General features: G+C 36.0%; 1 protein-coding gene across 9 annotated transcripts in view; it reads right to left on the bottom strand.

Moving 5' to 3' along the window:
- Wdr17 (WD repeat domain 17) overlaps window positions 1–17,685 on the bottom strand; it is a 62,944-nt gene that overhangs the window by 6,252 nt on the left and 39,007 nt on the right. For 4 of the 9 annotated variants that reach the window (XM_050147295.1, XM_050147297.1, XM_050147300.1 and 1 more), the window contains 13 exons: window positions 16,640–16,789; window positions 16,422–16,552; window positions 15,994–16,119; window positions 15,034–15,189; window positions 12,482–12,546; window positions 11,080–11,212; window positions 10,149–10,240; window positions 8,903–9,002; window positions 7,894–8,033; window positions 4,913–4,933; window positions 3,870–3,981; window positions 1,449–1,590; window positions 680–782 (listed from right to left, as the gene is read on the bottom strand). In XM_050147295.1, coding sequence (XP_050003252.1) covers window positions 680–782; window positions 1,449–1,590; window positions 3,870–3,981; window positions 4,913–4,933; window positions 7,894–8,033; window positions 8,903–9,002; window positions 10,149–10,240; window positions 11,080–11,212; window positions 12,482–12,546; window positions 15,034–15,189; window positions 15,994–16,119; window positions 16,422–16,552; window positions 16,640–16,789 — 1,471 coding nt within the window. Of the gene's footprint in view, window positions 1–679; window positions 783–1,448; window positions 1,591–3,869; window positions 4,006–4,912; window positions 4,934–7,893; window positions 8,034–8,902; window positions 9,003–10,148; window positions 10,241–11,079; window positions 11,213–12,481; window positions 12,547–15,033; window positions 15,190–15,993; window positions 16,120–16,421; window positions 16,553–16,639; window positions 16,790–17,685 lie in introns of all 9 variants that reach the window. The other 5 variants (XM_050147296.1, XM_050147299.1, XM_050147301.1 and 2 more) reach the window with 3 other exon arrangements.

Below are 17,685 nucleotides of genomic sequence, written 5' to 3'. Positions count from 1 at the left end.
GAGGCCTCTCCTGCCTCTCTCTCTTCATGTCATTTATCTCTAAGTAATTCCTTTTATCAGATTTAGGAACTTAATGGCCCATTATGTCCACCCTATGAAAGAACCAGCAAAATCAGTTTCATTTACCATGGGGTTATGGGGTTAACTTGACAGTTTCCCAGACTTTCATTGAAAGTCTCTCTAACAAATTATCCTCAAATCTCTGAGGACTTTAGTTATATATGAAAGAAATTCCTAGGTGGTCCTTGAATTTGAGGATGTCATTTTCTGTTTTCTAGCACTGTGTCTCTCTCTTTTAGGCTTAGTATGCTGGTTTACATACAATAGATATTGGATAAATATGACCTTTAACTTCTTAAGAATTTCATGCTGACAACCATGAAAATGTTTTCAATTAGCCTTCTTGAACAAGTCTGTATAAATGAAACTACACACATGTTCACATATATAAAGTATACACATACTAGCTATTGTTAATAGTAAGTATTCATTTCAAGTTCACGATATTGTCCTGTCTTGTTATTGTTGTCATAACAACAAAGGTAATAACAAAAACATCATTTGTCCTAAAACCTCAGCTACTTAAGCTGATTCTATTTCTTGATTTGAACACCAAACACATCAATGCCATTTAAAATATTATACTTATTGTTTTTATGTCTGGAACGAAAGTACTTACGTAGTGCATGTATGCAAGAGTAATTTTTCAGTACGAATAAAACTCAATAGGTCAAGCACAGGGAAAACAGTATCCACAGACCAGTCTGAGCTGCTGATACATCCTGTCAAAGTAAAACCAAATGAAATACATTTTAAATTACAGTATTAAGTCTTAATCATCCAATTTTTAAAATTGTATAATCAGCCCTTGTCAGTCCTTGAAGCATGGATAATAAAAACCGACAGATATTGAGGCTCTACCTGAAGGTCAGAAAAACAACAGTCAGCCACTGGCTTTTACCTTTACATCAGTCAAAATGGCGGTTCCACCTCCAGGAACCTCAGAATGAGACTGTGTTCCTTATCTGTCTCCTCCTATCTTATATTCCTCTCTAGGGCTGGGATTAAAGGTATGCACTGTCTGGTTTCTATGACAAACTAGTGTAGCTACTGCGATTAAATGTGTGCATTACTACTGCCTGGTCTCTAAGGCTGACCAGTGGGACTGCTTTACTCTGTGATCTTCAGGCAAGCTTTATTTATTAAAATACAAATAATATATCACTATAAATCCTAATTCTGTAGTTTGTAGAGAAAATATTATTCTTTTCACCATCTCTAGGTCGTCCCATACCATAAAATCAGGAGAGACACCGTATTTTATATCAGTAATCTCTCTCCTTGTGAAATGTGTGGTGACTAGTGCTTGATTATCAAGATGATTATCAATTAGTGAAAATACCAATTAAAAAAATAGACCTAAAATCCACCACCAATTAGAAACTTACCTTTGACAAAGTCAATACCAATAGGGAGAGCCTTTTCAGGTTCCTGGCTTAGTAAATAATACTTTATGGTTTCAAATACATTGCCATCTGCATGGGCCTTTTCAGCTAACAGAATACATTCTTCTACTGGAGGTAGATTGCACTAGGAAATAATTTATTGAAAGACAATGTTACTAAGATTTGTAGGGTTAAAAGCTATAGCAGAAACATTCATTATTGCCACAATAAGCTCTTTTTGTTTCATTTTTAAAGTTGCCCAAAATATATGTAAAATTAAATTGTTTATAAATGAAATTATTTATGGAGATAATTTTAAGACAAAAGAATGCAGAAGAACAAATTAATGAACAAATTAATGGCTTTTCACCACAAATGCCTAATAAAGATGTAGAACTAAATTTTTCTTATCAGTGATGTGGGATTCCCTTCTGTATGCTGTGAATGCCATTGGTTAATAAAAAATTGGCTTGGCCTGATAGGGTAGAACAGAGATAGGCAGAGAAAACTGAATTGAATGCTGAGAGAAAGGAGGCAAAGTCAAAGAGAAGCCATGTAGCCCTGCTAGAGACAGACACTGGCCAGAATCTTGCTGGTAAGCCAGAGCCATGTGGCAATACATAGATTACTAGAAATGGGTTAAATTAAGATGTAAGATTTAGCCAATAAGAAGTAAGATCTAATGGGCCAAGCAGTGATTTAATTAATACAGTTTCAGTGTTGTTATTTTGGTTCTGGGCAGCCGGGATGAGCAAGCGGCCTCTTACAACAAATCAGAATGCTGTAATTAATATTTACCAATGCAGTTCACAAAAGTGAGCAATATAAGCTCCATCTGAAGTCATCCATTTTAGAGTAAACATATAATACAGACATTGTCAAAGCTACATTAAATGTAACACATATAACATCACACGATCACATATTCCTTTGCACTAGAATTGAATTTAATCTTTGAGGCCAAACAACCCTATTTCTAAGACACTACATATACTTAATGTCTAAAACTGTACAGTTTAAAATACACACAGAGTGGAAAGTTTGGGTCCCCCAAATTTCATCATTACCAAAGGAAAAATAATGTCCCTTAATATTAAAAACAGACCTTTCTGTGGAAATGGATATTATGGTCTCTCAATCAGCATGTTTCACTTTCATTTATGAATAGAGTTAATTACCACATATCATTTTAAATGTATGTAAAATATATTATACAAAATGAAAATGAAATCCATTCAATCTCAACAATATTGCTACCTAAACAAGAGCCAAACAATTCCAACAACAACTGGCATGCCAATATAGGTGGGGAAATTTTCCCAGGGCCCTACCCCTAGATAAATAAATAACTGCTAAGAGAGGGAGAATTAGTCCTCCCCAGTGACCAGGCAAAGACTGGTTATTTAATACTGGGCTACTTTGAAATGTATATACATGTGGGCCACGTTGAACAGACTACGCAGGTTGTGTTTATGAGTTCGTTTCTCTGTATGTATATGGAGTGACAGTGTTTAAAGGAGAGGAAGCTGTGCATTTGGGAAGGAGACATACATGGGATGGTTAGGAGAGGGGAAATGATGTGATTATATTTTAAACAAACTTTAAGAATGCTAAAGCTTACTCCTAAGCAACATAATAGATATATTAATGCAGTTACTATAGTTTCACATGTCTTGTTGCTTAAAAGCTAAGTAGACTAAATAGTTTAGGTATCTCCTTCTCCTCCTCCTCTCAAAAAAATCACAATAAGCCTTGTTAAGAAGTATCTGACATTGTCCTGTGACCCCCTGATGTGTATGTGTGAACACACACACAAAGATGTTAAAATATGGTCTTAACTTGTAAATACACCTTCAGATACAAAGTGGTACAGTAGAAAGGACTATGGATTAGTTAGACTTTATGGAGTTGAGATTCTCAATCCATCTTTAATTAATTTGGGCAGATTCTTCTGTGAGTTTTCTTTCTTTGTATTATATATATGTATAATATATATATATATATATATATGTATATATCCACCCAAACTATATGTATATTTATTCCAAGCCATGAATAGAAGTCAATAAATGTTCTTTCTTTTGGTTATTGTTTTTGGTTATTAAGTTAATAGGTATCCCAAAGTGACCATTTCATTGTTTAATTTTTGGCACAAATTTCTATTTGTGCCAAAAATTACTAAATTCATAGCATTTCATTCCAGACTAGATTCATTAATATATCAGCAGCTACCTTCTTTTTTTTAAGATTTATTTATTTACTATGTATACAACACTCTGCCTCCATGTATGCCAGAGTAGGGCGCCAGATCTCATTACAGATGGTTGTGAGCCACCATGTGGTTGCTGGGAATTGAACTCAGGTCCTCTGGAAGAGCAGCTAGTGCTCTTAACCACTGAGCCATCTCTCCAGCCCAGCAGCTACCTTCTTGTGAAGATCATTTATCTCTTCATTGCATCCTGGGTAGAAGGCACACAGTTTTACTAACTGTACTTCGTTATCAGGAGTCATCAGGAGAAGATCAGCTGCCAAGTTCCTGTTTGTGTAACAAAGGAGAAAGCTCCATTGAGGAAATGATCCAAAAATAGATCCACAAGTGTTTCAACAAAAGGAGACTCATACAATATACCAGTCTTGCTTATCTATCTACGTAATGTTTATTTCATTATTTATAGCAAACTGTCTCAAATATAGATTACAGAAAACATTATGAAGGATGAGTGCATTATCAAAAGTTTTCAAAATGCCAAATTTGAATGAACTAAACTCTCAATCTATAGCACTCCATTTTATTATTAGAGAAGAATTCTCTACCAGACTACAGCGTTGTAATAGGATTTTCGAGAAAATCATTAACTAAAGAGAAAGCTAACTCATTTCCCCTCTTTATCTTTCCTGTCAACAATGGAAGTTCTATTAGCCTGTGCTCTGATGCCAGGAAAATAGAAATCTTAACTCTTTGACTTCTGTTGTTTTGCATGCTTTTTAAAGGTTATAAGGAAATTAAAGAAAGAAATATAGTTTTAAGGTATTTTAAAAGATTTCTAATAGTGTAATAAATTTTTTACAAGGACAAAATGATATGGACTTAACATCATGATATTTCCTTTGAGAAGTTAGTCTCAAAGCAGTAAGCAAGGAATTTTTTGTTTCATATATTATAATTAATGAAACACCAAATTTCCAGTGGCTCAAGAGAATATTTAACTTTTAAGAATGGCATACACACACACACGCACACAAACACAAGTGCTTTTCTATATAACTTTTAATTGCAAAATCATGTATTTAGCTATAAAAGTATTCTCATTGTTCTATGACTAGGTTTTATATATACTATATATATATATCTTTCATATACAAATTGGAATATTATAAAACCAAATAATATGAAGCTAGTCTTAAATACTTAAAATTGTGTGAATTTTTAAAATAACATGCTAATATGAACAAAACTAAAACAGTACCTGTATGCAACTGATGGGAAGCTGGAGAGAAGATATTGAATATGAATATCAGAAAACATAACTACCAGGAGGCAAACAAAACTGCATTGGCAAATGTAAAATACACAAACTGATTTGATTTATGAAATTATAACTAGCTACCTTAAACCAAATAATTAAATTTTAATGATCTTTAATCTGTAGAATTCAAATAGCTATGCATGCATTATTTATGAAAATTATTATACTAAGCATGATAGTTTCCAGAATTTGAATCTTATTCTGGTTTCTAGTCTCAGATTATGAAAAGGAAGAACACCTGGTGGGGGGGGGGATTCACCAGGGAATGGAAGTTTGATCTTTGTTAGAAGAAAGTATGACAAATATCAGCTCAGTAGAAGAGTTCCTAACACCGAATAAAACAATTACAAATATAGCAATTAGCAACCATTTTATCTTTATGTTTTTCTTTTTTCAAATATATAACATATTTTTACTTTTTGAAATCAGAATTACATCATTTGTACGATTGGATGGATTGCCTCCATCCAAACCTTTCATGTACCCTTTCCCTCACTCAAATCTATGCCTTCTTCTTCTTTGTTGTTACATATATATAAGCCTGAACTTATGAATACAACTGTTCATTCAATCTAATGTTACCTGTATATATCATCTTTTAAAAACACTTAATTCAGATTAGATGTCATTAATGTGACTTAAATGTCAGTCATATTTGTAAATAAATGATTTGTGTTAGATTTCAAACTTTTTGATTGGTCTCAGGCCAATCATAGTAGACTACATGGTGGATTGTTGCAGGCTTTTGACAGGGATGGGGTTATTTGGAACTCTCAGTGCACAGTGGTATGGGAGACATTTGGGTCTATCATGGAGTGCTACTATATTTTGATAGTGGAGAGTGCTCTTAAATCACTATAAGACTTGTGTAAACTCTGAGTAATGATGATCTCCTTATCTTATTATCCAAGGTCAAGAAAAAAGGAACAGAAAAATGTAGAAAGCTTCTTTTCAATGAGACAGTGATATATTCTTGTAGTTAAGGGCACAAGCTTTTATCTAGCTCTTACTTTCGATCATGATTCATTGAGTCCTCTGGCAAATCAGTGTCTGCTTCACAGAGCAGTGTAGTTCATGGCATGTAAACTATTTAAACTATTGCTTGGTACCCAGTAAGAAGTTCAAAGTGTTACTGGGCCTGAATCATCTCATCATAATCATCCCATTCTCATTCTCATTTTCATTCTCATTCTCATTCTCATTCTCCTCCTCCTCCTCCTCCTCCTCCTCCTCCTCCTCATCCTCATCATCATCATTAGCAGCAGAAGCTTTGATACTTATGGTCATCACCAAATCTTACCAGTTTGTTCACATGAAGTGTGGACTAGGAAGAAGTGAAAGTCCTCATTTAAAAGCTTGTTTAGAAACTTCCCATAGGTATTTTTGGAGAAAGATAAAGTAAAATTCTGAAGAGTTATACTTATTTTAGTTTTTGGTGAGTATTTGTGTTTGAATATAAGTTGCACACCAATGTGTACAGGTGCCCGCAGGGACCAAAAGGAGGCACTTAAACTGGAGTTAGGGGTGCTTGTAAGCTGTTTGACATGGGTACTGGGAACTGAACTTGGGTGCTCTGTAAGAAAAGCAAGTACTTTTAACGGCTAGGCCATCTTTCCAACCTCAAACAAACAATCTCTATAGTCATCTTTAGTCAGGATTTACCCATTGAATGACAGCATCTTATATTTTATAAAAGGGCCTATGTAGTGACTGATTGTCTGTCCTAAGAAGAGGGTGATGCAAACTGAACGAGAATGTAACCCCCGGAAAGATCTACCTCTTGAAAACACAGAGTTTGGACAAGGACTGCTCTCTTATTTCAGACAAATCAACCTTGTTTTTCAGCCTTAAGGTAAATCACAAAGATAGGACAAGAATAGAGTAGATGTGTTGTTGAATTCGGTTTGCCAGTATTTTATTGAGAATTTTTGCGTCGATATTCATGAGTGAGATAGGCCTGTAATTCTCTTTCTTGGTTGGGTCTTTGTGTGGTTTTGGTATCAGGGTAACTGTAGCTTCATAAAAGGAATTTGGCAATGACTTTTCTGTTTCTATATTGTGAAATACGTTAAGGAGTATAGGTATTAGCTCTTCTTGGAAGTTCTGGTAGAATTCTGCATTGAACCCATCTGGTCCTGGGCTCTTTTTGGAAGGGAGATTTTTGATAACAGTTTCTAGTTCTTCGCGACTAACAGGTCTATTTAGATCATTCACCTGGTCATTGTTTAGTTTTGGTATATGGTACTTATCTAAAAAAATGTCCATTTCTTTTGCATTTTCCAGTTTTGTGGCATACAGGCTTTTATAGTAAGATCTAATGATTCTCTGAATTTCCTCTGTGTCTGTGGTTATGTCCCCCTTTTCATTTCTGATTTTATTTATTTGCGTGTTCTCTCTCTGTTTTTTAATTAGTTTGATTGGGGGAGGGGGAAGGAAAGGGGAGGCGGCGGTGGGGAAGAAACAGAAATCTTTAATAAATAAATAATAAAAAAAAGAAACCACAAACAGTACTGAATATGCAGAGCTATTATCATGTCTACATTAAACAGAGTAAGAGAGTAACTACAAGAGATAAAAACCACTTAAAACAATTAAAAAAAGAATAGAGTAGATGTGAAAATTTTTAATAGTGGGAATTGGGGCCCTAACAATGTTGAAAAAACATACACTTGTTTTCTCATGATATTATATCACTTGAAGTATTACAAAATTATAACCGGGCTACCTCTGAAAGGGTCATGATAGATTTAATTCCCCTGTTATATCTCATATATATATATATATTAGATAGATATTATAGATATAAAAATATAACGACACACATAACATATTCTTCACATTATCTTCTTAAAATCTGTTTATAATTTTCTAAAATGCATGCCATAACTGCAAAATTATTCTTTCAATTAGAAGTTTCTTACCACATTGGAGTCATCATGCATTTTCTGGCCAGTAACTGCAGGGCATAGTGGGTTGCTGGGGCTGCAGATTCTCCTAGGACAGTGCCCACTGAGACTGCCAGCTCTAGTTCATTCCCACGTATCAGGTATGCCATAGCAAGCTTGTTTGTAAGAAAACAGTTCTTTCAGTTGCATAGATGCTTGGTGGAATGGTTATTTTTATCCAAGCTCATAAGCAAATAAATTAATATTAGCCTAGATACTAATTTTCTTCGATATATTGAATATAATATTTCCATAAAGTACCTATGTGATAATAACTCATATTTTCAATGGGAAAAATAAAGCTGACTGTGAGAAATACAGCTTATTTTCCAACTTAGAATTTAAAATGTTACGATTTACTTTTTTTGCAATGCTAGTGATGGAACCCAAGGCTTCATAAATTCTAGTTAAGTTTTGTGTCAATGAGCCATGATTCTAATCTCTTTTGCTCCTATAATATTGTCCAGTATCTTGAACATGTCATCTGTCTTCATCAGAAGAGAACATGAACTCTTAAAAGGTTCTTTTAGATTATGCAATAATACTAAATTATTGCTTAGGTTATTGCAAATATTTATCTGGTAAGCAAAATACATAAAACAAAGCACATAGTGCATAGCATGTACACGTGCTATTTCATCATGAGACTTGGAAGCATGCCACACTAGATGCCATCTGGTTTCCCCTCTTTCAGCACCATAACATACCTGAGAGCCATTCAGCCATATCAGTGGTTTTCAACTTACCTAATGCTGTGACCCTTTAATATGGTTCCTCACATTACGGTGACTACCAACCATAAAATTATATCGTTGTTACTTCATAATTGTAATTTTGCTATTGTTATGAATTGTAATGTAAAAGTCTGTGTTTTCTGATAGTCTTAGGTGAACCCCTTAAAAAGGCCAGTTAGCCCCATCAAAGGGGTCACTGACCCACAGGTTGAGAACCTCTGAGCTTTATGTATCACTTTGAACTATTGTACCTCAATATCATCTACAGCAAGATGGCAGCACGCAGCCAACACTGCCCGGCCATCCTGAAAATACCATTCTGCCAGCTCATTGATGACTTTGTGTAGGATCCTAGAAAGAAAAAAAGTAATCGGTATTAACTTAGTAATTCTATCACAAATGTGAATTAATGTCCTTTTAAGGCAATTAAGAGAACAAATAGTTCAGTTCACATTCTTGTTTTAGACTTAACCCTGATTTAAGTCAGAAATCAGACTTTAAGAAAGTGTGATATAAAGCTCTTCCCAGTCTTGTTTCCCACAAGTGCTAACAGGAAGGCTTGGGAAGTCAAGACATGATTGCGTTGTCTACCATTCTGCATAGAACAATTTGCAACAGCTATAGGCTGACTTTAGAATAATCAAGGTTGAAATGACATTTTAAAAAATTTTAGTTAATATCAACGATGTGACATGCACCTATCTTTAACATTCCAAGTTTAGAAGAAGGAAATCAAAGAAAAGCAGCTAAGACACAAAAAGAAATACTTGTTTAACATTTCACAGTTGGGACTGAATAGATGGCCCAGCTGTTAAGAGCTCATTTCCGAGTGCACTTCCCAACAACCACATGGTGGCTCACAACCATCTGTAATGAGGCCTGGTGCCCTCTTCTGGCCTGCAGGCAAACATGCAGACAGAATACTGCATACAAATATAAACATTTCAAAATTGTTTGCTAAATGGTGGGAAGCTTAAAAAAAAGTACAATATTGTCCTAGAAATTAATAGGAATCATTAGAAATATTATAGGAAAGACAGATAAGCAAATCAATTTAAGGAAAAGGTTGAAAGTCTACAAAATTTTAAGTCAAAACTTTTTACAAGGATTTCTTCTTTAAAAGAGGAATAAATCATATTCTAGGCACTAACACTGACAAATGTGGTTACCGAGAGATCTTGGATATTGGGTATTCTGCTTTTTAAAGCAAAGCCACCCCTCCTCTACTACATGTCTTTCTCTGTCTTTAAACTAGTTAGGTGTTCCCATTGCTCTCCTCCTGCAACTGCTGAGTGTGCAGAGGCTGTATCTACCAGCCTAGCAGTTTTTCCTTCATAGAGATGGATGTTGTCATGGAGCTAGGTAATGGAAAGAATGCATTTGGACACTAGAGATCAGTGCTCACTTCACAAAAGGAGGCTGAATGACCTCATTTCAAAACTTCTAAAGGGAAAACAGCCATAAAATAATGACCTTTAACAAAGGCACATCACTCACTCATTAAAATCTTCTTTGTAAATATCATCAGAACATGAAGTACCGTTAGGTGGAGAAACATGTAAGGGTTGCATATTTCCTTCACAGGCAGCCTAGAATTCAATTGGAGTTTAATTAATCATTAGATAATTACTGGTATCCAACTTCAGGTTATTTTTTTTTTAAAGATGATGTACTTACCCTTCTATGTGTGTGTGTGGGGGGGGAGGGTGTTTGTATGAATCTGTGTGTAAAGGTGTATGGGCATGCAGAAAATAACGCTTTAGGTGTCAGGTTTTTCCTTCCACCTTGCATTGATGCCCAATCTCTCTAGTTTTTGCCACTGCAATGCACTCACACTCTGGCTTCTGTCTGGTTATCTTTTCTCGGCTGCCCATTTTACAGTAAGAGTACTTGGGTACAGATGACAAGAACAATCACATTGGCTCTGTCAGTGAGCTTCAGAAGTCAAACTCAGGTTGAAGGGCTTTGTGCGGAAAGCACTACCTTCTGGAACTTGAGCCTACCTTCTGGACCCAAGCTATTATTTTGGGCAAATTATGCATAAACTGTGCTTGCTGTTTATAGCATGCTCTGTAAACAACCTTAGAATTTAGAAAGGAGAAAATATTAACTACATTGTGAGTACCAACATCAAATGTCAACTAACTGATTGAAGAAACGGTTGTTTAACCTTTAAGTGAGACAATCAGAGCAGAGACAGCTGCAGGTGAAGACCTGACTGTTTGCCTATAAAGTCTAGAATAAGTCCAATGTGACCACGCCAGGATAGCATGACTGAAATGTTTGGGCAAAAGGCTGGGCAAGTGCCCTGACTACAGCAAGCCATCTGTGCTTGTCCATCACATAAAGGCAACCTGATCAACACGGCTTTCTCTACTCCCCGTATCCAGCCACAATGTATTTACCTGGCATGCTTATGTGATTATACCTGTGCAACAAGCAGAGCTTCTTTAAGCTGACCTCTGGACACAAAAAAATTGACGAGTTTTTTCACATCACCAATGGCTATGCAGTATGGAATGACATCGTCCTTATCTTCCTGAATTAATTGGTCAGCTCTCCTAAAGAGATAAAGACTATCTTTAGTACTCTAAATTCAATTGAAATCTTAGTTTTATGGTTTCTCAATTAGACTGTTATTTTTTTAAAAATGTCTAAAATTTCTAGGTTTCATATTTTAAACATAGTAAGGAATATGAATAAAAGCTCTACGAAATACTGGATTGATTTTCCCTTGGAATACTTTTAGTCTATCTTCTCCCTCCCTTCCTTCCTTCCTTCCTTCCTTCCTTCCTTCCTTCCTTCCTTCCTTCCTTCCTTCCTTTCTTCCCTCCTCCCTTCCACCCTTCCTTTCTATCCATCTAACTAGAGAAAGGGTCTAGTTTTGAACACAGTATATATCTGAGGATAAACCTGAATTATATTCTTACGACTTCTATGTCCAGAGTCCTTGGATTATAGGCATGTGCCACATGTTTAATTTATAAGGTGCTAGGGATCGATCCCAGGAATCTTTGTGTTCTAGGCAAGCACTCTATCAACTGAGGCACATTTAAGAAACAGAAGGAAAAAAATCAGGTATTGGCTTTTTAAGATATATTTTCATTTTTTTTCCCGCATTCCAATCTGCTCCTCCTGTCCTATTTAGCTTATTCTAATCTTGCTTTCTCTTTTCTGCCCAAAGCTTTTGACCTTTCAACTCTTACAAAGGAAATTAATATCCTAGTGTGGTCCAACTTTCTAAAGAAGTAATATTATCTATTTTATATTGCTATGAAAATAACAAGGAAATCTTCAACTTAACATGCTCTGAGAAAACTAACAATCTCATGTGCTACATATTTTAAGTATGCCTAGATTTTTGTTGGCACTTTGTGTTGTAGTTTAGAGCGGGGGGAATGAACTACAATGTCCGAGAAACCCACGTGGCAGTTTATTGATGGGAGGTGAGAAGGGAGAAAGGAGAGGTCTGTGGAGGCCTGCCTCGGAAAGGAAAGACAAGAGCAAGGAACGGGCAACGCCTGCTTTTAAAGGGGACTTGGTGCACGTGTACGGAGACTTGTGCAGCCATGCAATGAATACACACAGATTATGTGGTGATTTACAGCCCTAGGCCCCTGGATCGGCCTATTATAGTCTTAAGATCTCAGGATAAACATAATAATACCAAAATGATTTGTAAACGATTATCTAATTATTATAGTGGTAGATACAAAATTCTTTTATTATTTAGTATAACATAGGTTAAGAACTACTGTCATATTTCTATGTTCTTTCTATGTCAATACATAACACTAAGATCTCCCTTTGGACACAGACTGTCACTTTACCTCTGCATTAACTTCCTCCAGTATTTCACAGATACTCCAGGTGCAATGGACAAGGCTTTGTCCCACTACAAAGTTGAGCAAGAACAGAAATGTACACATTTAGATGACTTATATAATTCTAAGCAGACATTTTACAGATTCATGTTAGTCATAAACACCTTTTAGAGTTATCATAATATCAGGAATATAATAATAAGCTCTTTAATATAGTCCAAGACAGGTAAACAGCAACATATTGTAAAATAAAATACATGAAATTCTGTTTCAGGGAAAATCCTACTACAAATTTCAAAAGAATTATTAGTTTCTTTTGTTGAATAAATGCATCATTTCTATTGTATAATTTATTGTGTAAAAGCTATTTACTATCATAGCTGTCTTTAAAACTAAATCTGTCATATGGGCAACATTTAAAGGTCATTCTTAATTCAAAACTGATTATTATTGTCACTTCAACATATGGGTTTGAGGTTTAATAAGAAATGGAAAAGAAAACATTTTAAAATATCACTGCATAAATGAAAACTTCACTTTAATTAAGGCTTTCCAAAGTACTGGGGTCTATAGTGCAATTAAGGCTAAAAGACTGGTAATTAACTTAAAAATTTAAATAATATATTGAATATATCTGTATACATTTTTTGTGTGCATATGCATGATATGCTAATCTTTTAAAAACTGCATACTTAAATCATGTTAATAAACAGTTTCCTTAAATATGTTTTTACTAAAAAACGTCTTCATTGTAGGGGAACGGAAGAATAAAAGTTGAAATGTAGATGAGCTTTCAATTCACTAAGCTGCTTCAATAAAAACATAAGTCTTGTAAGTGAAAAAGGGAAAGGCTTTCCTAATTTCATAGCAATAGGTCTCCTGAAATAGGAACTGTTCATAGAGTCATGGTGACAAGTACCTATAAGTCCACTCCGATTCTGAAGAATTCAGGTACAATTCTAGGAGTAATTGAAGCCATTTGGATGTGCACAGTAGTACTACTACACAGCTTCAGAAATAGATTTCCAACTGAGAAAGGGATGTAAGTAAGAGTTTAAAATCTTGTCAGGTGGTGGTGGCACATGCCTTGAATCCCAGCACGAGGGAGGCAGAGGCAGATGGATCTCTATGAGTTTGAGGCCAGCCTTGTCTACAGAGGGAGTTCCAGGAAAGACTCCAAAGCTACACAGAGAAACCCTGCCTCAAAAAACAAATAAACAGACAAATAAAAAGCCAAAAAAAGGAATTTAAAAACTTCATATACTCAAATACAAACAAACATCAATGAAGAATGCACCGTTCACCCAAAACTTATCTATTCACTTGACACCCTGGCTTTAAGGGCTCTGTTGACATTGTAATATTTAATCAAGCAGTCACAATATGAAAAACAAATGATTTTATTACTTTTAAATACATTTAAATGCCTATTAATCAGGATATTTTATTATTTTAAGTCATTCTGCAATTCATTCTTTATCTATACTTATGTCAAAAGTTATAAAAGGATGGGTTAAATTGCATTTTGCTACACTTTAATTTTACTTATGTTATTTATGCATTCCTTTGTTTTAGGTTGATTTTTATTTTCATTTAGGGATATACGTATGTGTGTATCTATGTGAGTGCAGGCCACATGAGTGTGGGTGTCTACAAAGGCCAGGAGAAGATGTCAGATTCCTTGGAGCTGGAGGTATGGGTGCTTGTGAGAGTGCTGGGAGCCAAATTCTCATCCTCTGGAAGCAGTGGACTCCAAAGCACTCCAAACTGCTGAGCCTCCTACAGGCCCTATGTATGTGTTCTTCACAACATACTTTGTAACAAAAATGTTACAAGGTTCTTAAAGTCATAAAGTACTGTATCTATGCAACCTTTCCATTTGTTTTGTTGCAGTAGAGTGGCAATTTCTCCTGATCTCAAATACGTTTGGAAAAAAAGGTAAAAGACTAATGAACCTTCATGACAATGTAATCAGTACCCAGGCCCGAGAGTGGAATCCTTTGCCTCTTCTATCTTCATGCTCCATTTCATCCAGTGCCCACCTGTCCAAGGAAGCCTGTACTCTAAATTCTATTTGTACACATTCACTCTAAGCTTTTCTGAAAAATGTGCTTTGTTGCTTAAGTCTCCATTAGAAATTGTCACAGTCCCTGTCGCGGTTTAAACGCACCCATTGAGGCATTCCTCTTTCAGCCAGGGTGGGATCTAGCTGTGCCAAGTGGAGGAGATGCTACTCCAAGCAAATCAGCCAATATAGACACATCAAAACGGTCCTGGAGTAACTCTCACACTTCAGCACAGATGACAATAGCCACGAGGGCTTACAAAAACCAAGCACAGACGCTGGAAGTGCATACCAACTTTCATACTCTTGTAGGTCTGGTGTGGGACTGATGTTGCTAGCCTGGAGACCTCACTTTGCTAACTCCCTTTGATACAACCTGACACCTGCTTGTTAATTATATAGGGCAAAGTGAACTTCTACAAGGAATTAGTTGTGTTCCTAGTATGTGGGGTATCGTGTTAGACACAGTACTCTTCCTTTAATCACACATTACCTCTCCAAGCTCCACCATGAGTTCACAGTATCTCTGAATCTGCCCTAATCTCAGGTGTATTTCAGCAGCTTCCTTCAGCTTTTTCTCCTTAGTAGGTGCGCCAATACCGCCACCGAATTTAGATACCTTGATTGTTGTGAGTTCTTGGGCTTCAGACTAAAGAGAAGATTATAAATAGATGAATGAGTATGAGAACAGATATTTTAAGAGCATGTAATATTGGAAATTAAATATTTTAAAGTGATATTTTTATCTGTAAAATATGATCATCTTTACACTGTTTTGAGCAGTTCACAGAGTAAGCACTCTGGAAGCGGTGCGTCCCTCTTTCCTTATTCCCTCCCAGTGTGGGTTATCTAGAATCCCAGAGGCTGAACGTGGTGAGACACAACTGTTTAGACACACAGAAATGCTTTCCAATGGGAGTGAAAATTACTGGCTCACTTAGGCTCCTATATTGTAGACCTGTTTTTCTAAAACAGTTATCAGATATTTTGTTTGTGACTTAAGAATTCTCTCTTTATGAAGGGAACCATCAAATCTGATTCCTAGTGTGATTTTCGTGCTATCTGAATCACTGCTTTTCATTAAAAAATGTATAAACTTTTGCTTTGTTGTTGTTGTTGTTTTAGCTTCCAGGGCAGATTTTGTTGTCAATGGTATATATTATCTCAGCAGGTGGTAGCTAATAGTGACAAGAGTCCACCAGCTAAGCTGTGACCCCCTGAGGTAACAGAGTAAAGATAAGACTTTTCATGGAGCCCTAACTCAACTTGAGGACTCATGGAATTTAATCTCTACAAACTGTGTCTACCTTATTCTCAAATCATTCGTATTTTCACTGCTCTTACTAATTTTGCCTTCTCAGTGTTTATTTCAGTCTACCAACCACTTTCTTGTTTCAATGGTAGAAAAGGGAAACTTCGGTGGGAGTATAGCATGCTTTGTGTGATCACTTACTGTTTTAAATTTAACCAGGTGTTTTGAGTGCATCATCCCTTTGCAGTAGTTCTGAGGAAGCAGGCTGTCATCTTGTCCTTTAATCACGGCCACCAGATTCCACAAATTGTCACTGCCACCTGGAGGCTGGAAGGAATTATGAGATAATCAAAGAGAAATCCGCACACAAGAAAAATCTTCACAGCAGTCTAGCCCTCCAGAGGCATTACATCATACAGTCAATAAATTAACAGAAAACTAAGTACACATTCTTATTTTTTTCTTGTGGTTTTAGCTCCACCCTCTAATATTGTACAGATCATACTAAAATACTGAGCTGCGATGGTTCATGCAAACAGGCTACAGCTTAAAGATAAGACCTATTCTCATTGTGGTGACTTATTCTGCCTAAAGAGACAATGTTCACTTATAATTTCTATAATACTTACTGATAAACATTCTGAAAACAATCTTAGTTTTTTCACGTGAGGGTTACACGTTAGTTTTTCTGCTTCTTGTTTAACGTCTCTTGACACTTTCCCACACAGTAGAGGAGGGGTGCCTTGTTTTATAGCATTGTCTGAGGACAAAACACCATTCAGTGAGGACATTTTTCTTAGAGAACATTACTTAAAGATAAAATCAAGTGCATGCACATATTCAATACCAGTGTTCCCGATAATTTCTTCCCAAGATCTGTCTGCCAGAATATTTATTTGTAAAGGGGTGATTAAAGGTATTAATGACCAGAGTCTCACTGTAGAATCACGGGAGCAGGAAGCCATAGTGAAGGGACGACTTGGATGACAAGTTAAACCTGATGGGGGGAAAAAAAAGCCTGCTTTAACAAAAGTAAACCTGGAACAATGTTTTAAAAACATATGCACGCTTTCATTAAACCATAACAGAACTGAAGTTATGAATAAATGTGGGCAATTCAAAGGTTTTCCCTCTAAGCCAGCCTTCTACTTGTGTTTAATGAATAAAGGGAAGTAATAAGTTGGTTAGTATATCCTATAAATATAGTTAGAAACGCGTGGTTATGAGAAAGCAACATTTCACTTGTTAAGCAGTAAGTATACTGGAATTCCATTTGGGCCTATGAAACCTATGAATTAATGGATGAATAAAGGAACCTTCTAATTTCAAAATGAAAAGCTCAAGGCATTTAAGTGTAGACATCAGAAAAAGGATTATATATTATATTTTATTAAAATATTTATTATGTTAAACTACTGAGACTCAGGCCTCCATTAAACTTATCAATGGCCGGGTCCTACTCTGGCAGGTGATAATGGTTAGAAGTAAAGGACTTTCTTAGGGTGATCTGTTCATATTTAGCTTATCATGGCTGGCTCCTACATGGAGCTCCACAGCCTCTGCTCTGAATAGTTATTCTAACTGTAGAGAAGTTCACTGCATGTATAAGCTTTAGGTCTGGTTAATTTTGGGATGTAAGTTTTTTTAAAAAATATTTGCAAGTATCGCTGGGGGGCAGGTAGCACACACCTTTAATCCCAGCACTTGGGAGGCAGAGGCAAATGGATCTCTGTGAGTTCAAGGCCAGCCTGGTCTGCAGAGCCAGTGACAGGACAGGCTCCAAAGCTACAGAGAGAAAACCTGTCTCGAAAAATCAACAAAAGAAAGAGAGGGAGAGAGAGAGAAAGAGAGAGAGAGAGAGAGAGAGAGAGAGAGAGAGAGAGAGAGAGAGAG

Source organism: Alexandromys fortis, unplaced genomic scaffold (genome assembly GCF_014885135.2).
Source record: "Alexandromys fortis isolate MF-2015 unplaced genomic scaffold, M_Fortis_MF-2015_v1.1 scaffold_32, whole genome shotgun sequence".
Taxonomy (NCBI): Eukaryota; Metazoa; Chordata; class Mammalia; order Rodentia; family Cricetidae; genus Alexandromys; species Alexandromys fortis.
The sequence above is the reverse complement of the archived record's forward strand: the minus strand, read 5'-3'. Positions and strand labels throughout refer to the sequence as shown.